The 27253-nt window shown below is 36.7% G+C and overlaps 2 protein-coding genes and 1 pseudogene across 2 annotated transcripts; all 3 read left to right on the forward strand.

Moving 5' to 3' along the window:
• Positions 1–1456: 1456 nt before the first annotated feature.
• Positions 1457–3830, forward strand: LOC126802039 (probable glucan 1,3-beta-glucosidase A; annotated as a pseudogene).
• A 1372-nt stretch (positions 3831–5202) lies between these two features.
• Positions 5203–9774, forward strand: LOC126795880 (uncharacterized). The gene is made up of 4 exons (XM_050522616.1): positions 5203–5442; positions 5541–5601; positions 5714–5858; positions 9363–9774. The coding sequence occupies exons 1-4, from the start codon at positions 5238–5240 to the stop codon at positions 9618–9620; spliced, it is 669 nt and encodes a 222-aa protein (XP_050378573.1). The 5' UTR covers positions 5203–5237; the 3' UTR covers positions 9621–9774.
• Positions 9775–15772: 5998 nt separating this feature from the next.
• Positions 15773–17112, forward strand: LOC126795888 (FCS-Like Zinc finger 5). Its single transcript, XM_050522622.1, has 2 exons — positions 15773–16223; positions 16810–17112. The coding sequence occupies exons 1-2, from the start codon at positions 15859–15861 to the stop codon at positions 16970–16972; spliced, it is 528 nt and encodes a 175-aa protein (XP_050378579.1). The 5' UTR covers positions 15773–15858; the 3' UTR covers positions 16973–17112.
• Positions 17113–27253: the final 10141 nt, after the last annotated feature.

Raw genomic sequence — 27253 nt, forward strand, 5'->3', positions numbered from 1 at the left:
TGTGTATGATCCAGTGACCTTCAGTCACTTGACTCCAAAAGATAATATCGATTACATCTACAGACAACGAAGTTCTGACCTCTCAACTCCGGTTACTCCCAATAAAGAAGAACAAAGATGATGCTCTTATAAGGCCTCGAATTGCTCGGTGTTGGGGAGGATTTATGAGGATATCAGGTTGTTGCTACGGCCTAATGCTATTCGAGTGCCTATGTCCAGCACGGTGCTAATGGAGCAGCTCATTCCCTGGCTGCTTTTGGAAACCTCTTACTACAGAGACTTTCTTTTCTTTTGTTCCTTCTTTTGCTATGGCTGCTATAGCAGCTGACTATCCTATTATGTAATCCCTTTGTTATTCTCAATAATATTATTGACCTCTTTGATTCAAGAAAAAAAAAATGATGCTCTCATAGTTCAATAGGGCAAATAATGTTAAACTGTGAAGTAACATGTCTATGTTATTGTGTGCTGTAGGCTATAGCCACCATGTATTTTAGTGGCACCATCTTTGTTTAATTTGTATCTGCAAGAACCCAGACCATATTAGAGCATTTGATAAGATTTAGTCATTTTGTTCAACAGTACCTGATGCGCAACTAATAGAATACCCCCAAGAACTTCAAAATTTAATGTCTTTGCTGATAATTGCTTACCAATTAATGAACACTTAAGACTTGTCTTACTTCTACATTCTTCAAAAAGATCTCAAAATGTTCAACATAATTGCTTTCATCTCCCCAGCAAAAGGCATGAACATAATAACATCAATGACAATTAGAAGATGTGAAGGAGCAACAATGTCTAGAGAAGAAGATATACAATGAGGCAACCCGTTCAATCATCATCAAGGACATACGATCCACGGCTACAAATCTCTTATTCTAGTTGGAGTTTTTACTTTTTATATTCAAAATCCTGAAGAGTAGTATGGACACATTTTATAATTTAGTGAAGTAATTGACACCAAACTTCAAACTAATTAACTTGACAGCCTGCATGTTATAGATGAAGTGGCTTGTTACAGATGGATACTCCATAAGATGAGCGGAAATGTCAGAAGCAATGGCAAAACATTAAGCATCTGTCTGTATCCAACACTGCAACTTGGCCTCAATGCATAGCAGCCATGCTATGTGAGACTTCATTTACCAGTGTCCACTGGTGTGCGCGTGTGGCAGCTAACCTAAACCTAAAGGCACCTTCTATATGGCTTTCAATTACCGGAACTCTATGTAAACCCATGCTTTCAGAAATTCTAGCTGAATGTTCTAACTTCTAACTAAATTCCGGCAGCCCCATGGTGTCCCCATCCTTAACTTATAGACTTGAAGTGGTACCAAGTCAAGTCAATTAGTTTGAACAGCATACTTACTACTGAAAATGCTCTAACTCTGCCAAACTTCTGCTACTATAAATGTAACTGAGGTCTTTTCATTTCTCATTGAAATATAGAAAGATGGCATACTATAATATCTACACTGTTTTGTCTCTTTACTTGTTATGTTTTGCTTCTCTTTCATCAGCACAGAACTTGGAGTTGCCATTAAAATCTGTCAATCTTGGGAATTGGCTTGTTATAGAGAGCTGGATGAAGCCTTCTCTTTTTGATGGAATACCTAACAGAGATCTTTTGGTATAGTAGTTGCTGCTAGCTAGTAGTGTTTTGTCTTTGTTTGTTCCAGACTTCCAGTTCTTTAATTTGAAGCTTTTGGTTTTGATTATGTATTAAAAGGATGGGACAGCGGTGCAGTTGAAGTCTACAAAGTTTCAGAAATATCTGGCTGCAGAAAATGGGGGTAATTCTATTGTTGTTGTTAATCGCACTTCAGACTCTGACTGGGAACTTTCAGGGTGAGCTCTCCAGATCATTGGTAACACTTGGCTCTTTATATATGTACTTCCCTCGCATCAAGTGATTTTCTTCATGTGTATCAAATGCAGCTGTGGAGAATCAATGAAAATTCTTTCAACTTTCGAGTATCAAACAAGCAATTTGTGGGATTGTCACGCCAGGGAACCAACATGATAGTAGCAATGAGAGATGCACCTGGTGACACTGAAACATTTCGAATTGTAAGGAAAGATGGCGACCCAAATAGGATTCGCATCCAAGCATCCAATGGTTTATTTCTCCAGGTACTTTTTCATTCTGGTAGCCTCAGCTAGAAAATTGAGTTTTTATCAGATAATGTGTGATTAGGCCAGGTCATGTGTTGACACTATTGGAAAGACAAAATTGTGAATATTCCATGAACCATGAATTAGTGACAAAATTTCAATCTTACCGGCACATCTAAAGGTTGATAAAAGAGTAATTAGAAAATGAATGACAGAAGCTTTTGTTATGATTAGGCGAAATCAGAGACGGTACTCACTGCAGATTAAAGTGGCTCAGGCTGGGAAGACAGTAATCCATCAGTCTTTATTATGACAATTCTAGGCTCTTTAGGAGGTGAATACCAAATCTCAAATGGTTATGCTCCGGCTAAAGCTGCACAAGTCTTGCAGGTAATATACATCTTAATAAAAAGAAAAACAGAACTAATCTGATGTAACTCAATTGTTTAGACAGATTGTAGAACACAGAAATCATAAACATATTGTTGTCGAACGTTCAGCCTTCATATGCTTAATACACAGGACCACCGGAACTCTTACATCACCAAAGAGGATTTCAAATTCCTGGCATCCACTGGCTTGAATGCTGTGAGGATCCCAGTTGGATGGTGGATTGCATATGATCCAACACCTCCTAAGCCTTATGTCGGCGGATCATTGCGAGCCTTGGACAATGCTTTCATTTTGGGTACTGGCAAATCATTAAAATTTATAAGCATATAAACCAACTAAAATATGTAAACATGGTAATCAGAAAGCAAAATGCTTCAAACTAGTGTGATTATTGTTTTATTCCTTTCATATGCAGAAGATATGGTTTGAAGGTGATTATAGATCTACATGCAGTTCGAGATTCCCAGGACGGTATGGATCACAGTTCAACAAGAGATGGGTATCTGGAATTTGGAGATTCCAGCATACAGGAGACTGTGAAAGTTATAGATTTCCTAGCAGCAAGGTTTAATGTCGTCAAATTTTTCATACGAAAATCTTACAAAACACACACAATTATATTCTAGCCGGACTCCCAATGTGCAGATATGCTAAAAATCCAACTCTGGCAGCAATTGAGTTAATAAACGAGCCTTGGGCGTTTAGATATCCTCAAAAGGTATTACAAAGCTGGCTATGATGCAGTAAGGAAGTACACCTCAAGCGCATATGTGATCCTATCAAACCGTTTGGGACCTGCTGATCCAAGAGAGCTCCTCTCATTTGCCCAAGGCCTCAGTAAGGTAGTCATAGATGTGCATTACTACAGCCTGTATGTTGACATGTTCAATCGTTTTAATGTGCAACAACACATCGATTTCATCTACAAACAACGAGCTTCTGATCTCGCTGCAGTGACCGTTTCCAATGGACCACTGACTTTTGTTGGTAAGACATGATTAAAGCAATCAGTAATTGCCAATCTATGATCATTTTGTTTTCTTTTTCTTTACAAAAACCAAATTCACAATACAAAGGCATGGTAAGCTACATTGGTTGAGACTGAGCTCTGTACTTTGTCCTATTGATCTACAGGGGAATGGGTTGCAGAATGGCCAATCAATGGAGCATCTATGCAAGACTACCAGAGATTTGCCAAAGCACAACTAGATGTCTACGGCCGTGCCACTTTTGGATGGGCATACTGGTCTTACAAGTGTCAGCACAATCACTGGAGCCTCAAATGGATGATTGAGAATAACTATATAAAACTCAATTAGCTTAGTATATAATCTGGAATAAAGCTGATAAAATTCAGCTGTCTTTGGACTCTATTACATAAAATGAGGATAGAAATTTATGTGGTTTTAAATGCTAATAACCAAGTAATCTTATACTGAACCTAAAAACTTTCTCTTCCTATGGAACAAATTTGTTTCTGTTGTATCGGTATCATTGTTTTCAATTGATCTTCTGGAAGCAGCAGTCTTTCTGTAATTTTTTCAATTAATCTAGATGAACACTTGCAACGAATCAAAACAAATGCTTATAGTTTGAAGGTTGCAAGAATTTGTTCTTTGTAGTATATTCATTTCTTCATGATAAATGGGGATTTTTTAGTGAGGCCTCGTTCTAAGACCTTCCATAAACAAGCAAAGACACCAATCAACATCATCCCTACCCTTTTCCTTATTATAAAACAAAGTGAAAAGAAGCATTACAAGAAAAAAAAAAGATACAGAAGATAAATGACAGGAAATACAAGTACGCAGAACTACAGAAGGAAACTGGAGCTGCATGTTCTAAACTTTGAATCCTCACTTCCCCAAATGCCTGATATTCATTTGATATCTCAAGTCAACAATGCTTTTCATGGTCATGAACAATATGGCATTATGAAACAAACAAAACAATATATCAGAAAAGGAGAATGCACAAATTTAAGGTAATCTGATAGTGGCAGGAGACCAATAATATGTGCATCATAGATTCATAGTAAAACAGTAGAAAAGTTGAAACTTACGTCTGAAGATTTGGTCCATGCGACTGAGGGAAGCGGGAAGCGACTACAAGTGTTGCCAACTTGGTTCTGTTTCGGCCAGATCCCAAAATGGTATGATTCAGTCATTTCGTCGAACAGTTGATGTGCACCAACTAGAAAAAATATGGGACAAAATCTCTATCCATGTACCTTACAAACAACGCCAGAGGCCACAAACGTTAGTAACTTTCGAATAAACCCTAGCACATATGGTTGAGATTGATTCTATTCTATATACAAGTGTATGAAAATTTCTCTTAAGAAATAACGATAACAAATTGGTCATATTGCACTAGATTCCAACTACTTCCCAACTGTTCTACCTAAAAGAAATATTATTTCTCATATAGATGGCCTCAAAGTTAGAGTTCGATAACTTCAATGCCTCATTTCTAGAAGCAATCTGGCATAAACACCCTGTTGATTGCATGCAAGTCTCAGACTTTAGTGGGTAAAGCAACAACCTTTGAACTCAGAACCAAGAAAAATTTAATCTTAAAGCACTTTTTAACCACAAATATGAAAAAAAAGGGACTGTTTTGACTCATTTGACCTTCTCTTTGAATATATGACAGTGCAAATTGGTTTCAACAGAGCAAAACCCCCCAACTTCAGTTCTGTCTTTCAACTTTCAATTTTGAAAACAATGTCAGCAGCCACTTCAAGTTCCCTCTTGTCTTTCACTCCTACTCAATCTCTGCTTCAACCCAGAAAGCTTCTTCTTCAATCTCCAGCCTCTCTTTCCTTCTCAGCCTCTCCTCTCCCCTCTCTCAAATCCAACCGTCAGACCAATCTCATTGTTTGCTGTTCTTCTCAAGAAGATGCCCCCAAAGACACCCCAATTGAATTGAGTAAGCACATTTCTGAATTTTTGGCTTAACTTTCATTGCTTTTGTATGTTTTATCAAACCATGCAAGTGAGGCTAATCTGATCTGGACCTTATCTCAGGATTCCCAGCTTTTCCTACTGTGATTGATATCAATCAGATACGTGAAATCTTGCCTCATAGGTGAGTAGTTTTTGTTTCTGAGGTGTTTTTGGTTTGTGGGTATTGGATATTTTTATTGATTGTTTGTAAAGTTTTGAGCTTTATGGGTTTTGGGGTTTTGGGTGTAATGCAGGTTTCCATTTCTTTTGGTGGATAGAGTGATTGAGTACAACCCAGGTGTTTCAGCTGTTGCTATTAAGAATGTTACGATTAATGACAACTTTTTCCCTGGCCATTTCCCGGAGAGGCCTATTATGCCTGGTGTTCTCATGGTTGAGGTATTACTGCTTAATCCACATAAACTCTTGTGCATTTTGCTTATTTACATGTTGAATTAAATATACTGTGAGCTTGTGCATAAATTAATCAAAAGCATTGAACATAAAGCACAATGTCTTTTGATAGGAAATAAGGATATTGATAACATGAAAATATAGAGCACAGAGTACAAAGAATCTCTCATTGAAAGATATCATAGGACCTATTATTAAGATCTGCATGTAAATTGGAGTACTAATCCCATAAGCTATGTAGCACCGTGTTTGTTATGTTTGTTCATTGGATGGCTGATTTCGGCCTATCCATGTTGATTTCTTGAATTGAAATTTATTGGTGTACTTGTTTTGGGGTTTACTGTCTCCAACTTAGGAGGATGAAATACAAATGTTTATCTGTTGTTTTTTTGCTATATCCCCTATTCATTGAATAAAGAAACGAAGAGTGGTTTTATGTAAAGCCTGCAATAGAATATGCTATATTTCTAAGTTTGTCACACTCTTGGCATATCATAGAAGTATTTGATTCCAAGAAAAATGCTTTTTTTCTAAAGTAGATCTCACATCTTTTTATTTTTCTTCTAATAATGATATGTTTGGATAAGATGGGCATCAAAGTACCTGGTTCAACGCCAACTGCATTTGTAATTGGTAAACCAATGGTGCTTACTTCAATTTTTCTTCTTATGGGTGAATTTGTTCTGACTCTTAGATTGCTCTTGCATTAACACATAGATATGAAGTTTTCTTCAATTTTGTGTTTCTTGATCTCTTCTGTAGGCTTTAATAAGCCAGGACAATGTTTCTGGATCAATCCTGATTTTCATGTTGAGACTGATTTAATCTAAATAAATTTGGCACCAAGGACAAAGAATAAAATTGGTAATTCAAGAGTGTGCATGGTACCAAATTCAACAAAACATATGACTTTCCTGGTAGGTTGGGAACTGCATATGAAGTTCTCAGTTCTGTCTTACTATGGAGATCAAAATTCAACAAAAGTGTAAAGTTCCTGGTAAGTTACAGAAATGCATATTTTTGAACTGAACAAAAATGCATATTGATTAGCTAATCAGAAGCCACATGAATAGCTCGAGATAAGGAACATCCCTCCTGCTATCATGATGAGATACTGCCATTGAGTAGAGTTGTATCGATCCTATCAGATATGCTATAATGTATCAAGAGTTGTTTATTTTGCTAGGTACGTGTAAACTCTTTGCATCCACTAGTTCACTTGCCTTGTGTTTTTTTTGAAGCCTAAACTTGTATGGGTCTATTTGGGGTGTGTGTGTGTGTGTGTACTTTGCAAATTCTGGTGAGAGGGCAGCTAATGAAGTTCATACTGTGTGCTTTTGGAAAAAACTATTTGTGTTCCTATCAGAAGTTGTGTGTATTGTTCATGGTAGCAGATGGGTTGGGGTTGGGGTTTGGGGGGGGGGGGGGGTCTTTAATTCTAAGGCAGAGGGTTTGTTTAGGTTCTGTGCGTTTTGTCAATTCTGAATTTTTGGCTTCAGCACATTTCTGTTCTTGTTTCACAAATGCAATACATATTCTTGAACAGTACGAAATTTATCAGTGCATGAGCAAAACATATCTGGGAGAAGGACCCAGTTCCATCTTAAACATACACTTGTTTGTCTTTGGGCCTGGCTCTTGGCTCATGTCCATACTTCATAGTCTAGCGACCCAAAGAGTTCCCATTTGGTTTTTGTTTTATTTTTGGAAATAGTTCCTCAGTTAAGAATGTGCACAGATTACTGTAATCTCTATCTGCTTTTGAAAAAATAAAATTAAAAAAAAGTAGTTGGTTGATGTCATGTATGGGCCTTGAGAATTCTTGATGGGGGCATAATCTGATTAATCCATTAAATTTTAAGATCATAGACTACTGATAAAGCTATTCACAGATGCCAGGGTAACTGAGCTGGTCTTTTGGATTTTGTATTGAGAAGTATAATAGACTGTTTGACCAATATTCTATTGTCTGCAAAAAACAAATGCTGAGTATTATGCCCCAAATTAGAAGGTGGAAATGATTAGAATATATTTTATGTTAAAACTAGTAGGTCAGCTTGCCGAGTGCCAAACTTTTATTGCACCCACTGCAGTTATATATAACAAATTTCTGAAAGAAACACCCTTTAAAACATTACACCCAACTGCTGTCCTTTATATGGTGTTGTAAATCCTGGTCTACCTTTCAAGTTGACATTTTGCACTTAATTGGACCTGTTCTGCCCTTCAGGAATGCAATTTTTCCAACTAAACAATGATTTGAATAGCAATACGCTATCTGCTGCATTCCATTTTGTGTACTAAGATGGGGCTGGGAGTGGGACTATATGTATTTTGTTAGATTCCTTTGATGTCCGCCCATTCTTCTATGATGAAGAGAAATAAAGGGAAACAGTATCACCAATATGTATGTTCTCTCCTTCATATTTCAAACTTTTTGGTTTTGATTGTATTCAAAGGGGATGCTCTATCTATTTTGTCTCCTCAAAAACTTTATGGCAACGAACTACTTATTTGAAGAGTTTTTAACTGCTGCTGGTGCTTGCTGACCAAATCAAGATCAATCCTCATTCCTCAGCTTCCACATTTTCACGTTCCATAAATAAATCAGCCTCCATGTTTAGCTGGGTAACTATATATTCAGTTCTTTTGTCCAAAAGTAAGTGTGTGTGTGTGTGTGTGTGTGTGTGTGTGTGTGTTTTCCTTTCTGCAGTGGTTGCAGTACATCTTACGAATATCAAGCCATTAGCATAAACTCAGACCACTGTTGTCGTAATTCTTTTAGCTTCTTTGCTTTGTATTTAGAAGGCACTTCTTTTGAAATGCTTTGAATGTGGTGTTCAATTTTTTTCCTTTTAACTAATAGATAGTTAATTATGTTGGAAAAATATCAACGATGGAACAGAGATGAGATGGGATATTATTTAATTTATTGATATTTTGTGCATCAGTCTATGTACATCTTTTCCTCCTCTCACATCTTTGTCTCCATCCTCTCATTCTTCCTTCTCTATCCCTAATCGAAAATGATCACAATGTATAGCCAAGTAGGCAGTTAGTTTTAATTTATTAGATGATCATCTGGTAGCAATTTGCATTTCAGCAGCATGCTGGTCATGTGAAGTAAAGAAATAAGAGACTCATAAAGAGGGGGTGGTTCTACGTCATCCCTCAGTAACAATTAGAACATGAATTGACAAATACAATATAATATTAGCTTGTGTTTTGCTTGTCTCCAGATTCTAATTCCATACCTATCCTAGAGCTGATTTTTTGTTTTGTTTTTACATTGCCTTGAGCTTTTACGAATCAGTACACATTGCAAATATAAATATCATGAAACATCAAAGCATTTGTTGTTTTCTTATACCTCTTTTCTTTTTCTTTTTTTGTAAAGGGGTTTTTCTTATACCTCTTTCTGCTCATGGTTGCATGGATGCATATGCGCTTTAGTGAGTGCTGATGAAAGTGTTTTTTCTTTGTGTTCAGGCAATGGCTCAAGTGGGAGGCATAGTTATGCTGCAACCTGAAGTGGGAGGCTCTCGTGACAGTTTCTTCTTCGCAGGAATTGATAAAGTGAGGTTTAGGAAGCCTGTGGTTGCAGGAGACACTTTGGTCATGAGAATGACTCTAACTAAGTTTCAAAAACGATTTGGAATAGCGAAGATGGATGGAAAGGCATATGTTGGAGGTGAGGTGGTTTGTGAGGGCGAATTCTTGATGGCAAGTGGGAGTGGGACTGCTTGATGTATGTTCTTTTAATATTCAACTTCGTACTTCTGTATTCTGCTTTCTCTTTTGTTTTCTTCTTATTTATCATTTTTGGACTTGATGTGGAGTATACTACTAATTCGAGTCTCAATAAAGACATGGTGCTAAGTGTTATTCTAAACTCAGTTGATTTCTGCCATCTCCGACTTGCTTTGATATTTCTATTTATTTTCCCCCAACATATTCCTATGGTTGAAGTCCATGTTTATGAGAGGGCAGCATCAATAAGAAAGGCCTAAATTATTAGGGGATGTTTGTGGATAAGGTTTCTTGTGAATTTTCATACAGAGGGTGCTGAATAATGCATAACCTAATTGCATTTCAACATTCTTTTTGCCATTTCCATATCTATAAAACTTGAACGTAACTGTAGTGAGAAGATTCTTCTTAATTGTTTCTAAATATGAACGAAGTTAAGGTTGAGAGTGTTGGGGTTCCTAATAACTTTTTTCAGTTAACTTTGACTTAGTACTGGTGTTCTTAATGTCAGTTGCGCAATATAAATCCCATAATTTTCAATTCTATAATTATTTGCCTCGGAATTCCCATTAGAGTAGCTTTTGTAATCTTGTTTAGCCTAATGTAGCATAAATGAATCTTACAAGTAACAACTTCCGGTTAGGGCTGGACTCGGTGCCAACGGTTCGGTTTATGAGCACTAATTGAAAACCGATACCGAATTTTCGGTTTCATGTTTTCCAAAACCGAAATCGAAAAATATACATAGAAACCGCGGTTTCGGTTAACCTATCATTCGGTTCGGTTTCGGTTTTGTTTCGATTATAAAACCTAATATCCTTATTGACATTTCGTACTTGACTAGTGAAAATAAAAAGATTAAAAGTGAAGGAGTAAGTTACAAGTTCAATACTTTAATTAAGTTATATTCACCAAATATCAAGAACTCAAATATTAAGTAAACAAAAATAGTGTTTTGCTGAAACACAACAAATTAACCAAAATAAACATTAAACCCCATGAGTTTCATCACCGGATGTTCAAACTTGTCTTAACATGAGGGCTAGTTGACAAAACCCAAAAACATTACATTAGATCTCTGCATGCATAATTGTACACATACAAAAATCAAAATCATATATTACCTTGTACAAAATCACATATCTATACATGTATATATTTATTACCAAATCTATGTTTTGCATAAGCACCCAATTGATTACATATGTTCATCAAATACAAGTTATAACCTTAAATGTCAATTTTCGGTTCGGTTCGGTTTCCACCGGTTTTTTGAAAACATGAAACCGATAACCGGCACCAATTACTCGGTTCGGTTTTGTTTCCGACACCGACGCGGTGATTCCGTTCGGTTCCGGTTTCTCGATTTCAGTGCGGTTCGGTTATGGCCGGTTTCGGTTTTTTCGGTGTCAAAAAGTCGAGCCCTACTTCCAGTTGGAAACAAAACTTCATTGCCTTAAAATTATCAACTGAAGTTTGATGAGAGGCAGTGTCAATCTCATCTATGGTTGTAACTTGTAAGGCTTGCTGGTTTTGTATGGAACTATAGGCTTTTGGCTGGGAAGAGAGGCCTTCTTGAGCACCCAATGATGAACCTGATAAGTGCACCTAACTTTATTTTCCACATAGTATCTAATAAGTGGACTCAATTATTATTATGAGGTGTGTTTCTGAGTCCTTTTAGAATCCATCACCCCCCCCCCCCCCCCCCCCCCCCCCCCCCCCCCCCCAATGGCCATCTCTTGTTTATAAGTTGGTATGAGACATCAATTATTATTTGTGAATCTAGAGCATTTTGTGGTTATGTGGCAAATGCATACCCTCTGAATGGGTTTTTGGACTCACTGCAGATCAGGTGTAGAAAACTATTCTCTCTTTTTTGTGTAGACATGATATGAGTGCTCAGCACTAAAGGGAAAAGGTTTGGCACATATGTTTGGTGACACAGAAATTGCTTTTGGGAGGACAGCCCCCCTCTATCTTTCTTTCTTGAAGATTCTCTTAAAAAAGCATGTCAAGAAATGAAAACCTTATACTAAGTTACACAAGAAATGTAGAAGATTTTACTAATCAGAAATTGCTGTTGTATTGAAAAAACAAACGTGTTTCCTACCATGTTGATCTGCATGATGTTTGAGGGAGTGGCTAATTTGGGAACTTGTTGATTTAGTCTGGGACAACATTCTATAGTTTTCGGTGCATTTAAACAAACAACGTAGTAGAATGTTCCTGAAATTATTAGACAACTTTGGCTGAAGTTTACTACTCATCAATCTGCTGCATTTATACATCTATGTAAATGTTCATTGTAAACAGATAGGGTCTTATCGTTTAGTTAGTATCCAGCATTTGCTTTCATAGGATTAGAGATGTAGAGCTTCCCAAATTGAGATGTGCACAATACGGAACTTCCTATTATGAACCAGTGGTGTAGAGCTGTAGAGTCATTGTAAGTGGATCTCCCTATGGCTCGCAGAAATTAGTTTAGTATTGACAGGAAGTAGAGCGGCGGGAAATAGTGATCGTTGTGGTTAGAATTTGGGTTTGTTGGCTACTGGAAACCGGCGACTATATACGATCATACAAGAAGGAAATATAGTATTGGCTATCAGATTGGTAATGAGAATTGAAAATGATAGAATGCAAGTTCATCATGAAAATAATGATGAAACAGAAGGTTGAAAGCGATATCCAGCACATAAATGTTGATCCCCATTGTCTCTCATCTTAGTAAATCGTAATGATATTTGATTAAAAAAATCAGTAATTCAATAAATTGCTTTTCTGAAAATTGATTTTGTAACAAAAAGCCAGACAATACAAATTCTGACTAATCCTTTTTCTTCTAGATGATCACATTCCGTTAGTAACTATGATTACAATAAATCTACCTTATCAGTTATCACTTATCACTGAAACTTGACTTACCTTGATGAAAATTGTTCATCTAAACACGTAATATTTAATCGCGAAACCGGAGAGTTTGTGTTAAACTAAAGTAGCACTGATTTTATGAAGTTGGGGTTGTCATTTCAATAAGGTTAAGAGAAGTGAGCTATTGCTAAGAGTCATGATCTAGAACACTACGTAACATTGTATTGGATAGTAATCGAACCAAGAATCAAACACAAAAAAGAACACTACCCAAAAGGAATCCCAGCCAAGTAAAATAAGGGATTATGAATGAATAATGTATTTCTATTGATGGAACTTCCAATCTTTACGGACTACAATAATCAAAATGATTGCACTGTGATGACAATGAAGTAGCTAAACGATTCTTAATTTATTGATGTTCCTTGTAAATGAGATTCAAAGAATAGACTGTTTTAAGTTATGAAATTGAATTCGGTATTTGCATTTAAAAAATATGCCAAACGTCATGAAAATGAAAGAAATGCTTACTCAAATGCATGGTTGGTGATGTATCTCGTCCACCCACCAGTTTATACTTTGTCTAGGTTCGTTCAGATCGTTCTTGATGATGTTTCGCTCAACGTTCTTACGCACTCTACCTTTCAATAATTGAAGCAAAATAGTATTTAAACTATTGTAATACAACGGACTAGGTAATACAACGTATCTTTCAAATAGATGCATAAAATGCACTAAGGTAAAACAGACAAATTTTTAGCGGACAAATGACGCATAGGCGAGTCAGCCACATACAAGTGATCGATTTAGTAAGAGTTTGTAAGTGACCGGGAAACCCTACCACCTTGGTTTTAATTAGCTGGAGTTGCTTGTAGTACGTTTAGATCTCGATCCATTTTTGCTAAACAAGAAATAAATAAGAGTTTTGACATGTGATCTTATTAACTTAAGAAAAATAGAGAGATATGCCATTTCCCTCAAAGTTATCAAACATTAACAACAACAAAAAATTACGTTGGGAAGTATCCAGAGCTCTTACCATTATTATTGTCAACATTTGTGATTGTTAAACAGCAACGAACGTGGCCTCAAGTGATGTGTTTTAATTACAAAAGACATCGGCTAGCAAATTGAACAAAAATAAGCACAGCCTCTAATTAGCATTTTGTGACAGTAATTGGGATTGAAAGAACTCTAAATATTTTTCAATGGCAAAAGAAAGAACCTCATAGAACCCAAATTCCAATGACATAATTGGAGATGAACCTACTCTAATGCAATGTTAAACAATGACAATTAAATCAGTTGTTAGGTTAATCATTAGTCAATTATTGGGATATAATCACAAAAGACCTCTGAATAGTTATGGGTATGTATGTGGGATATATTTCGCCTTGATAGTTAACAACTAACAGGTGTATAATATTTTTTAGTTTCCTAATTATCCAATAGATCAACAACAAGATGCTTTCTGAAATTTTTGTATTTATAATGATAATTAAAATTGTCATTGGGTGTGGACTTGATCGGAAACAACTAGCTGCATAAGCGTGCGCTGAATAAATTGCTCGACTGAACCGACCAAGACTTAAAAATGAAGTGATTTGGAAATCATACAAAGGGTACAAGACCACGGTCAAGTTTGGTAGTTACTAAAATTTTGCAAGATTAAACTTAGGGCTGGGCACGGTACGGGATGAGACGAGATAAGACAAGATGAGGTTTGTCCCGCGTCCCATCCCACGGTCCCACCCATTAAATTCGGGATGAGAGCGAGACTGAACTTGTGTTTTTAAAAATGCATCACACCCGGAATTAATCCCATTGGGATCGGGACAGAATCGAGATGAGACTAGACCTATCTCACTTTCCCAAACTTTTGATAATAATTATTCAATTTATCATAAATAAATAAACATTTTACAACGAATTATTGTAATGAAACATATTAATTGTATCTTTCACCATTTTACTTCGATACTATGAGTTTAATTATTATAAAATTAAATTAATTATTCAAATTATAGCGTTATATAGATATTGTACATGAAAATTCTAATGTTATCATACAAGATAAACATATACAACTACCTATTGTATATAAGATTAGCTAGGTTATGATTGCTAAGTTCATAGAATTTACAATACACGAAACATCTTCATCTATATTATAACTCGAACCATATATCAATGAGAATAATAACCAGGACTTGTTTATCTTTAGGAAATGAACCAAGGTCCAAGAAACATTCTTTGATGTTAGCCCATTTCTTATCAAATGTATGGTGATGGTGAAATATTTGATGGTTGATATTCAAATAACTTTTAAAACGAAACGGCGCGAGACAAGACTAAATGAGATATAATTTATTCGTCTCACGTCTCATTCCACCGCAATGAAACAAGACGAGATCAGGATGAGACTAACGTTTTTAAACTTATGTCCCGTCCTATCCCGATAAATTTCTCGACGTGATCGAGATTTAAAGTAATTTATGCCCAACCCTAATTAAACCAATGCTTGAACCAGCCGTTAAATCATCAACATTGGCCTCCACGTAACTGGCTAGTTGTCATAACATTGAAGCCAGATATCTTGCTCTTATAATGGTTATGCATATAAATCAATAAATTGTGATCTCACAAATAAATACTTTTATTCGTGTATAACAGAATAAAGGTAAATAGAGAAGATAAACTTGGCCAAATTAATACACCCAAAAACACAAAAAAGCATTCTTCATTGTTCTTATATACACCCAAATGACCCAATTTTGATGATTAGATATAAGAATGTTGTATGCATGATTAACGTTCAAGACTTCAATATCAAAAGAAAAATGACTTCAAGTTGTGTGTCCATTGGATATGTATTGTAGGATTTGTAGCCTTGTAGGAGTTAAAACTTAAAAATTAAAACACATTGCCAATCTTATATATATACCTCGATACCTGAGACTATCAATCAATCTAATTGTACTCTACTAATTATCTTAATTGAGACCTGACAGGTAAGTACCCAGCTAAAGAATCAAGAATCAAACATCATTTGATTAAAAAAAAAATCAAATTAAGAAACTCAAGAAAAGAAAAATTTAGAAATAAAAGTGAAAGACAAAAAACAAAAGAGACAGGAGCATTAAGTAAAATGCTAACGTGGAGTTTTGTTGGCACTCAGTGGTCGCAATCAACGGCCTTGATTCACTCTCCTCCTCCCCACCATCTCATTTATCTTCGTCTTCCCCACCTTCCCTTCTCACTCCCTTCCCTCTCTTCCCTCTTCTCTCCTCTCTTCCTCACTCTCTCTTTCTCTCCCAAACCAGAAGAAGCTCTAGACCTTCTTAGAAATAAAACCATTGACATGCTGTTAGGGAAGCGTCCCCGCCCACCGATTCGGAGAACGACAAGCATGACCGGGATTACCGTCGATCTGAGCAACGTGGAAGACCAGGTGCCGACTGAAAGTGAAAACCCTAGCATGATGATGGATGTGCATGCACCATCTATGGTGGTGGGACAGGAAGGACCGTTCAATTATATACATAGCCCTAACAGCTTAGGGTATCATGAACAGCACCGTTTCTTGGCCATGTTGTCACCCAGAACCAACAGCAGCAACCACCGGAGAAACTCGGCCTCCAACATAGTCGAAACCGCTCGCTTCCTACGAACGTGTGGCCTCTGCAACCAGAGCTTGGCTTCCGGCCGTGACCTCTATATGTATAGGTATGTAGGGAGTTCTTATTCATTCATAAATTTTGTTTCTCTTTGATTGGTTTCATGGTTTTCTGATTTGAGTTCCTGGATCCCCTGCTGTTGTGCGTTTTTGGAATTTTGGTGTTTGAAAATTGAAACGACTTATGTTATGTAAGCATGATATTTGTGATTTAGTACTGATAAAAATTAGCAGAGGATCATGTTTCTTCTCGTGTCCGTTGTCAGCTACTTTCTGTAATTTTTGGATTTTTTCTTCCTTTTTCTGTTTTCTGATTTCATGGTACTGTCATATTTGGACGCATAGAAGTCGCTGAGAAGTATAGTTTCGCATATGTAAAAGAAAAAGAAAAAGCAACCAACTGGTATGTACAAATTGTTTTAGTATCTATTGTTTGTTCTCAAATTCACATTTCATGATTTGATAAGCGATCTTGCTTCAATTATTCTGAGATTTTAAGATTCGATGTGGGATTCAGAAGTCCCAGAATTTTGAAGTACCATGTGAGTGTGCTTATTATATTGCTACTGGTGATCGATGACTTAAGTAGTGTATAATTATATTATACGATTGAAGCGAAAATTCAATTTATTGCAGGGGGGACACGGCGTTTTGCAGCCTAGAATGCAGAGAGCAGCAGATGAAGCAAGACGAGAGAGTAGAGAAGTGCAAGGGGTTGGCTTCGAAGAAAGAGGACCGCCATGCAACTCGATCGAGCTCCAAGGCCTCTAGTAAAACTCAAACTGTGGCCGCAGCTTAATTAATCAAATCCAAATAGAAAAACTGCAGGGAGCAAAATAGTCGATCGTATTATGTATTAGGTATTGCACTACTTTTGCAAAACCCCCCATTTTCTCCAAGATGAATGAATTGCCCGGCCGGCCGATCCCTTTTACGTTATTTACATAATAGTAGTACTATGTGTGCACGTACTGCCCAACAGAGGTCCGTACCTGTTGCAGCTTGATCTAGTTGGCACATATGTTTGTAAGTAAGGTTATGTAAAACTTAACTTATTGCAAGAAATGTCCGTGCATGGGTGCAAATAAATGTTTTGTCAATGCAAATGGGACATGGCCAAATTTAGCCCTCGTTTCATTGAATTTTTTTTCTATATATCGGGAAAACCGGAAGCTTCATGCGCTTGCTCTAGCTAACCAGTAATCGTGGCCGTGAATATCATATCGGCTTTAGCCAGCCAGAGTATAGACGTGACGTTAATTTGTCGAAACAAACCCTTAATTAATGTGCAGCTGTGCATTTAATTTCCTTCATGGCTTCATGCATGTATAATCTCAGTAGCATATGAAGCATCAAGCTAATTATTGTTAGCTGTGCGATTCATCGATCAAGTAACTCACTACCAGAAAAGTACTTAGATGAGTCACAGTGTCTTACTTACAATTTGACTCGATAATTCAACTTACCCATATGATTTTTGGCTTAATTAATTTTATTGTTGCACTGTTTTCTTAAAACGCGGGAGATCTGGAAGTTCGAATGTATGACATATGCATTCCCAATCATCATAACAAATTAAAGGATTGTTCCAGCAATAATAACTTAAGCTGTGGTCTGTGGAGCAAGTAATTTTAGAGCAACATTATTTTTGGTCTGAGAGCATAACTGTATAATTTCAATCAAAAACTAGCTAGGTAAAGCATTTTGAGGATTGTAACTCTGATCTGAAGGCACTTGACCTTGACAATGAAGTTAATTGGACTTTATATAAATTTGCTTGAATATGTTTCTGTGGGGATTGCTTCTTGCATTGGTTTCCTTTTCAACGAATTTCATATGCAACAATTAGTATTCATTTCTTTGGTGACCAAATCACAGCTACAAAGCCGCAGCTCTTCTCTTCCCCACATTCAATTATAATGCCATATGCAACAGTTTTGTCTTCCCTCCCAGACAATGCCATCTTATGACAATGCAATAATTAAATTCATGGTCCTTGATCTCTATAATTTTCGGGCCTTCTAGGGTTCAACTTCACATCGATCAGTTTGTACATCCCCAATTCTATACACTTGGTATATATATATAGAGGGAGGATCTGAAGAGGACGCCTGCAACTCACCTAATTAAAATGCCGACGTCTTATTTTTCTCAGTCATCACAGTCTGACGACGGCGCCTCTCTTGCTGGATGGTGTGCAGGCTTCTACCTGAAACTTCTTCTTGATAGTAGAGCCACCAAATACCAATTTGTGATCGGCTTTCGACCAATTTGAAGTTTCAGTTAAAGTTGTTGCCCAAAACCTTCGAACCTCAATAAAATTAGCTTCCATCTTCAATCAAATGACTTCTGGGATGCCATGGCCTCAATCGGGGAAGAGGAGCGCAGCCATTAGCGCCCGATGCAACTGAGAAGCAAGACGGCTGCATTTTAGGAGAGTTGCGGACGTCCTCTTCATATCTTCCCTATATATATTATCATTATTATGTGTTCATAGTATCACACATATATACGAATACATTGTGCTTCTCAAAATTTAATATATAAGGCATTATCCCGAGTATATTTTATAGTTTCAAAATATTTATCACATGAGAGCATCTCCAACCGCTCCTCTAAAACCCAAATAATCTCTATTATAAAAGAAAAACATAACTTTTTAGCTCTAATAGCTACTCTAAACCATCCTCTATAATATAAAAAGTGGGAAGAGAAACAAAATCTCTAGATTTGTAGAATTTTCAAAATTTGTATAATTTTGAAAACAATCTCTAAACTTTATTTCTTACAAAAAAAATTACTCTCCATCCTAAAAAATAACTCAATAGAGGAGTTATTGGAGCTAAAAAGTGATGTTTTAATTTTCATCTATAATAGAGATTATTTGGGTTTTAGATGAACTGTTGGAGATACTCTCATGTGATATATTATGACATTATGAGATTCAATTTTTTTTCATTTAATTATACATATTTGCATTTAATTTTATACAGTAGAATAAATGAGTTGATGGACTTGAGACATTTTTTTTAGAGATTTAGTATTTTCATTTTCTAGAGAATTTTAAGAAAAGATGCTCTGAGGTCTGCATTCTGGCATTTGTATATTAAAGGAATAAGAAGATCAATTAGAAGCTAACGAATAGTGAAAGCTACCCACTACGTACTCAACTAAATAGATGAACACACACGACCCCAATACATACTACTGGTTTGTAACGTACGCGTTGATGCTGTGAGTTCCTCCTCAAGTCAATATGGATATCTCTTTTGTCTCACACCTTATCTTTTAGGCATATGAGAGGCTTTTGTTTAATTTTGTTTTTAAATGATACTAGATGATTGAGTGAGAACAACCTCTCAAAGAAACCCTCGTTTTTTTATACAGATCTCAAAAAATTATTGGAAATGAACGAAAATCGGTAATAGAACTGGTTGAGTTTTATTTTATTTTTTGAGAAGAAATGAACTGGTCAATTAAGGTATAGAGAGTTTTTTTTTTTTGGTTAATAAGATATAGAGAGTTAGGCCAAAATAAAAAGGGAAAAGTCCTCCATTGGTTGGCACTCGCTCTTTCTTTCACTTGTGATGAACGCCCCAATATCCTGATTAACCTATTAGCTATTTGGTACTTGCCAAATAGTGACAGGTGCCTGTGATTTTCCTTAAAAACAAAACAACAAGAACAAACTACTATAGTGAGTGACTAGTGACGGTCGATCATCTAGCTAGCTTGGTGTTTACATCGCAAAAGTCTCCTTTCTATTCCACATATTTTCACTCTCTTTTTCCCAAATGAAAGTGGATTTCATCTACATTTCAATTTATGAACAAGAAAGAGGGTTTGTGGAATCTGTGGCATCGTCATCTTAGAATGGACGTTTCCTAAATGAAAATTGAAAGAGATTCATTTGGAGTTTTATGTTGATTGATATATGGGTTGGTATATGCGTTTTACTAAGGACCCCTCCACATTCACATAAAGCCCCCATCCTTTTGTCACACTGGGACCATTCACCCACTTGGTGCTTGCTTAATGCTCTCTACCTCAGCCTCACTTCTTTGCGCAAATTAGTCTTGTATAGAATCATCAATCATTAATTGATTAAAAATCGGATGTGAGATTTGGGGAATCTTGAGAAATTTAGCAATTTCTGCAAAGAGGAATTCCTAGTAAACGTCTTCGTCATATATGAAGAGGGATTTTACTTGGGATCAGGCCTAAGGTTCAACTATATGCCTATAATTATGTGAAGAAGTTTCACGTTGGATTTGGATCTTGGTGCATATATGTAAAGGTCCATGTTAAATTGTTAATTGTGCTATAAACAACATATATGTAGTTCAATATCCAATTCAATCAGTGTTATGTAATCTACTCATTTGATTCCTTCTTATATGGAAATCGTCTTGAAAAGGATTTCTTGTAAACAACCTTCCTCTAAAACTTAGAGAGCATCTGCACGGGCGAGCATCTCGAGCAGGAGGAGGGACCGGCCGAAGGAGCTCGAGCAGGAGGAGATGAAGTTCGCACCGGCGAGCAGGAGGAGGCGAGCTGCTCGCCCAGTCAACCGAGCTGATTTGCTCGCCCGATCGCTCGAGCAAGTTTTGCTTCGGCGTTTGCTCGTCCGCCTGGCAGAGCCCACCGCCCGTGGGTGACGTCAGGCACGGGCCGATTTTTTTTTCTGTTAGGTGCGTGCAATGCACGCGCCAGTTAAAAAAATAAATTGCGAGCCAATGAATGACTGACACGTGTCTCACCGAATGGGCCAACGGTTTAATAGATATGGGCCTTCCATTTTGAATCAGAAATTTCGATCAAACGGCCAGAATTAATTGGCAACGGCTACTATTTGATCAGAACGGAAATAAACCCAAAAAATTGTAAAAAAATCCCAAAAATTTCAAAGCTCTCCCAAAAAATTGCCTATAAATACTACTTCAATTTGTTATGAACTCACACCAATTTGTGCACAACAAATTTCACATCTTCCTCCATCTCCTCTCTCATTTCGTTTAGCATTTTTTTTCCAAAACAATGGGCACCCATTGGCTTCCTTCCGAAGATTTACAAATGTGCATCTCTTTTGTCCGTCATAGCGTTGATGAATACGATGGTAACAAACAAAAGAGGGACAAATTGTGGGAGACAATTCATGCCGATTTTATGCAAATTTGGGAGCTAGCACAATCGGAAATCTGCTCCAATTTTTTTACCGACAATGACACGTGGCAGTGACATCTGTCAATTATCTATTAGTCGAAAATCTTATCGGAAATTTTGGATAATATCGAGTCGATAATGATACGTGACACATTATTATTGGTTGTAAATATATCTGGTAAAAAAATTAATCATTTCACAACAAGATAAAATTGAATTGCTCAAGCAAATTGTAAATGGGTGTGTGAAAAAATCAATTTGTTTGAGTAAAATATGAAATCGATTTGCTTGAATCAAAATTTACTTATGAGACCACCTTTTACTTAAGCAAAACCATTTTATGGGTGCGGATACTCTCATGCAACTATCAAGTCATATTTTAATTAATAAATCCATATTAGCATATAAGTAGCTAACCCAAATGATTATTTCATCATTTAGTATGAAGAACATCTTCATTAATAATTTCTTTGTCTTCTACATCTGATACGATTTTAACCTAATATCTGTCACGATCAATTCCGTATTGTAGTTTGACAGATATAATAATACACTGTACCTACCGTCTATACGGATATTAGTGATCTTGTTCAACGGAAAAAAAAATGACAGAGCTAGCTAAACTTATACACAAACAATGAAAAAATTATTCTACATACGTATGCTCTCTTTTTCTTTTTCTTGACCAGAGGACATTATTTATTTCATGGCAAAGAAATAATAGGGCATTCAACTACATCATCATAACGAAGACACCATAATGGCATAATGTAGCACAATAGCAGAACCAATAATACTCAAAACAAGGCTTTAAGTCTCCTCTGAAATCCTACAAGGTCCTTTCATCATCACCAATATTATTCTAACATGTTGCTTTTACATTAGAGTTTTTTTCACCAACAGTCCCTCAACTCTGGTGTACCTACCAATGTGATACCTCAACTCTTAATCGTACCAATGTGATACCCAGACTCTAGTATTGCTATCATTGAAGTACTTCCGTTAGTTTTTTTAAACTTTTCCGTTATCTTGGTGACGTGGCAGGTACGTGAGACCCACAAAGAGGGTTAAAAGACAAAATTAACCTCATCTGAGAGGAGCAATGTTTTTCCCGCCCTTTACCTTGAGAAAGACACCCAACAATTCCAATTTTGGCGCCAATTTTCCCTCTCTACTCCTTAATTTGTGTCTCTTATCTAAACTAAAGAACTACCGCCAACCAGTCGACCACAATCTGATAAAACCTAGATCAATCTCATTTTCTATTTTTACCCTAGCACTTGTTAAACTAACAGAATAAATATATAAATTTATATGGAACATCTCATTTCCACAATCTCATAAGAATATAAAAACACATAACTTAACGAAATTCAAATACATGTTTAATTACCATTAGTTGCCACCTTTTATGTTGATCTGCCATGATTTTTGCTTGTAAGAACTAATGGTACATGTAGTTGAATTTCGTTAAGTTATGTGTTTCTATATTCTTATGAGATTGTGGAAATGAGATGTTCCATATAAATTTATATATTTATTCTGTTAGTTTAACAAGTGCTAGGGTAAAAATAGAAAATGAGATTGATCTAGGTTTTATCAGATTGTGGTCGACTGGTTGGCGGTAGTTCTTTAGTTTAGATATTAGACACAAATTAAGGAGTAGGGAGTGAAAATTGGCGCCAAAATTGGAATTGTTGGGTGTCTTTCTCAAGGTAAAGGGCGGGAAAAACATTGCTCCTCTCAGATGAGGTTAATTTTGTCTTTTAACCCTCTTTGTGGGCCTCACGTACCTGCCACGTCACCAAGATAACGGAAAAGTTTAAAAAAACTGACGGAAGTACTTCAATGATAGCAATACTAGAGTCTGGGTATCACATTGGTACGATTAAGAGTTGAGGTATCACATTAGTAGGTACACCAGAGTTGAGGGACTGTTAGTGAAAAAAACTCTTTACATTATCATCATTATTATTATAGAGCTATTGGATGACATAAACACCAGGGAGAGTACATAATACACTACTTCGGAGATCAGTTTATTATGCTTCCTGGACCCCTTTAGTTTCTCTAGATATCTGGAACTTCCAACTGTGCAATATTCAAATCAACAACACAATGAAATTAGGATCTCTCAATCCTCTTCAGTAGGTCAGTTTAGAGTTTAGACTCTAAACAATTAGGTCATTTCTCTTTCGGCTAGTTTAAAAATACAACCAGATCTTCAATATCAGAACTGCAAAGATCTGCTTTGATTTTCCTATAGAGTCAATTGCCCTCCAGCTGATTCTTGCTTTCTCAATAATGCAAGGTATGATAAAATAGCTTTATTCAACTATAAAAGCGTGCATTTTACTTTGAGTTTATAAATGTAATGTAGTTAATAATTTGATTCAAAACTTTGGCAAATGGGAATTGGGAGGTCATTGTTTTTGTTGCTTTCAAGGAACTATTGAACCGTAGTCCGTATATAATAGCCAATGCTGGGGTTTTGGGTGTCATCGCATTCCCGTGCTTCCTGCTGAGGATTGGAAAGCTTTTCCCACTTGTGAATTTTCTAACTTAATGTCTATCTTATTTACAGTGCTTATTTTGGACGTAACTTTGTTTCTAATAGGGCAGTCCAGATTTGTGTATTATATCACCTGCTAAAGCATATATGATGATATAACTAAGTAATTAAGCATATATAGACTATAGTACGTGGGGGGGGGGGGGGGGGGGGGGGCACGGCAAAAATATAACAATCCGAGTTAGATCTGCCGGAGTAAATTATTTACGGTTCTTTTTTTAACCCCATGGGTGTCCTATTGATTGATATGAAGATTACAATACCGTCATGATGCACAAGGAATACCTAGCTATGCCAAAAAAAAGTCATAAACGGTAAAACAAAGAACACAATCCTATAGATTCATTTATATCAAAACAACCTCAAGAAAAAAGGGCCAACAAAATAGTAACCATATGACACTACCAAGCAAGGCATCGGAAGCTACATGCCAGCACAGTTGTATTGTACCGAAAATTTACAGTCACAGAGAGTTGTTTTTTTAAAAATGCTCCGGGTCTTTTGGAGTGTTTTCGAGACCACGGTTTCGCATTGCATCACAAGCGGCGAGCTTTTAGCTCTTCCGGTCAAGACACGGCGTCGTCATGGTGGTTCGAGCTAGGAGAGGCGTTGGTTTCTCCGGTGAAGCCCCTTGGATCCCGACCCAATTGCTACAAGGATTTTAGGTGGATCAGAGAACTGGGTTTCACCCGGGAGAGGAAGCCAAAAATTGTCGGCAAAGAAGATTCCGATTTCGGTCGGAATACAAGATGATTGCCTACCAATGGTTGTGGGTGTGATGGAGGTGGTGACCATGGCATCAACTAGATCGGTTTTGCTGGGAGTGCGGCAGAGTGCCGCCATGGGCAGTTTGGTCACGTGTTGCAAGTGTTTAGCCAGAGCAAGTGGAGGCAGCTGATCGGACTTGGTTCTAGCAAGGGAGATGACCGTTGTTGGGTGGAGGCACAAGAAAAAAACTTGCATCAAACCTAGTATGTATGTGTGTGTTTGAACTCTTATTCATTTGCACACTTGATGAATTGAAATACATGATATTAACCGTTCAAAAATTTAGTTGATCAATAAAGATCATTACTCTGAAAAATCAATGTAAACAAAAATCGTTTGCCCGGTCAATTGCATCAAACAAATGAACAGTCATGATGAAAGTTAGTAGTCTTATGATCAGCCGTCAATTATTTGATGCAATCGACCGAGCAAATAATATTTTTTTTACATTGATCTTTTACAGTAATGATTTTTATTGATAAGCTAAAGTTTTGAACGGTTAAGATCATGTATTTCAATTCCCCAAGTGTGCAAATGAACGAGAGTTCAGACACACATACATACTAGGTTAGACGCAAATTTTTTTCGAGGCACAAACCTGCTAGTGTTTGGGTGTGGGCTTGGGCTCTTGGGCCTGAGTCTAGCCTCAAACTCAAGTGGGTTCAATTTGGGGATTGGGTTTTCATGCCTGATCTCTAAAAAATGCTGATTAGCCCTAACAAGGGCAAGGGGGTCGTTTAGATCTCAATGTTCCTCACCTAAGTTATGTGGGGGTGAATCTTTTTTATTTTACTTTGGATACTATTTGTTGACCGATTGAAGTCATAGGTGATGGTAGTATTTTCTATAAGGGTTTAATAGACTGCTCGGTTCATCATTCGTAGTTTATGTTTATTTATGAGTAATCTTTAATGAATGTTACCTATCTTAAAATTGATACTTGTTCTGGGTCGTATTGTTACCACTTATATTACTTAGGTTTAAAACAACTTATGATGTATGTGTCTTCTAGCTGGTTAATAGAACTATTTTATTCTTAAAAAAAAAGGCATCAGAAGCTACCCAAACACCTCTCTCGATTTATTCTAAAGAACTAAAAACAAAAACAGAATAGCTATTTGCAAGAAAGTTAAACCAATGAAGATTCTAGTTGCACCTCTAAAATTACTATGTATACCTCTATTACTAATTATACCTCTATCTTATTTTTGACTACTCATAAAACTAATTGTACCTCCAATTACTTACTGAAATACCCCTAACAATCTCTGTTTCAAAAATTTGCTCACGTCCTCTCTCTCTTTCTTTCTTTTTCTTAGCATTCCTTCGCCAATTTTGAAGATGCATATGAAAATCTAATGTTGTTTGCGGTTGACGGGATTGATACGTCTCTTGTACCTAGTGTTACTTGTGAAATTGTTGTAGAAAAGCTTGGGTGATTGATCGGCTTCTGCATACAGATATTGTTTTCACCCAGAAAATATCAATGTTGATAGATGGAGTGGACGACCTGCCTATGCTTGGGATTATGATCGATCCATTCAATTCATGACATTAAAATATGAGAAACAAGTTTCTTTTTCCTTTTAGTAAATTAAATCATGTTGCTTCTCAGAACCATGTAGAGCTTTTGGCCATTAGGAGGGATTAAATTTTGCACTGTTTAGAAGAATCTAAAACCTAGTCATTGGCACATATTGTTGGGAAGCTAGATATTCAACAACCCTAAAAAAAAATCCGTGGTTAGTATGTCCTTCAATGTCATTTTACATTAATTGATTAAGTCAAATAAAGGTACAAGTTTAGTAGAGGCATACAAAGTAATTTTAGAGGTGCAAATAGAATTTTCCTTAAACCAACCTGTAACAAAAAAAAAATCAAACGAACTAGATAATGATAAAAAATATAGAGATGAGGCATGTCTCATCACCCTACTGGACTAGTCGGATGCTGCGACATAGTCACAACCTTCATCACCATTCCCACGGCCATAGACGCCCCTCCGCCGTTACTAGAACTTCGGAAGGCCCGACTCGAAGGCCTACCTCCAAGAAAAGCAACAAAGCTCCTTGCTTTTGATCACCACCAGAGCTTGATTCCTTTAAATCTCGACGAAGCAACCCCGTGAAGGTCAAAAACTTAATTATTGAATGTAAAGTTTATACTTTACAACGATGCTTACATTCTGGAGCTGTTTAATTAGGAGGACATAACAAAGTTTTGGACCCTACCTTGTACTACTTTCACATAGGAATTGGGCGATCGGCGCACTACAAAACGTGTGCTAATATGGTTTTGATCGAGAGACGAATTCCTAGTCAAATGAACTTGAAAAACATGATTTGAATAACTATATATCTCATATAAGAAAAAGAAATTTCTCGCAGCTGCCTCATGGTTTTGCCGTTTTGGCCCAACGAGCTAGTGGGAATGTAGACTGTGTGATGCATCTGAAGTAGAAGGGTATTCCTATTCAGGCTTTCCGACCAGCCCAAAATGAAAACTAGCAGTACGTCTACGGAACTAACATGTACTCGCCATTCAGCACAATAAGTTATCTTGCCGTATACAATTTAA

This window comes from Argentina anserina, chromosome 1, assembly GCF_933775445.1.
Source record: "Argentina anserina chromosome 1, drPotAnse1.1, whole genome shotgun sequence".
Lineage (NCBI taxonomy): Eukaryota > Viridiplantae > Streptophyta > Magnoliopsida > Rosales > Rosaceae > Argentina > Argentina anserina.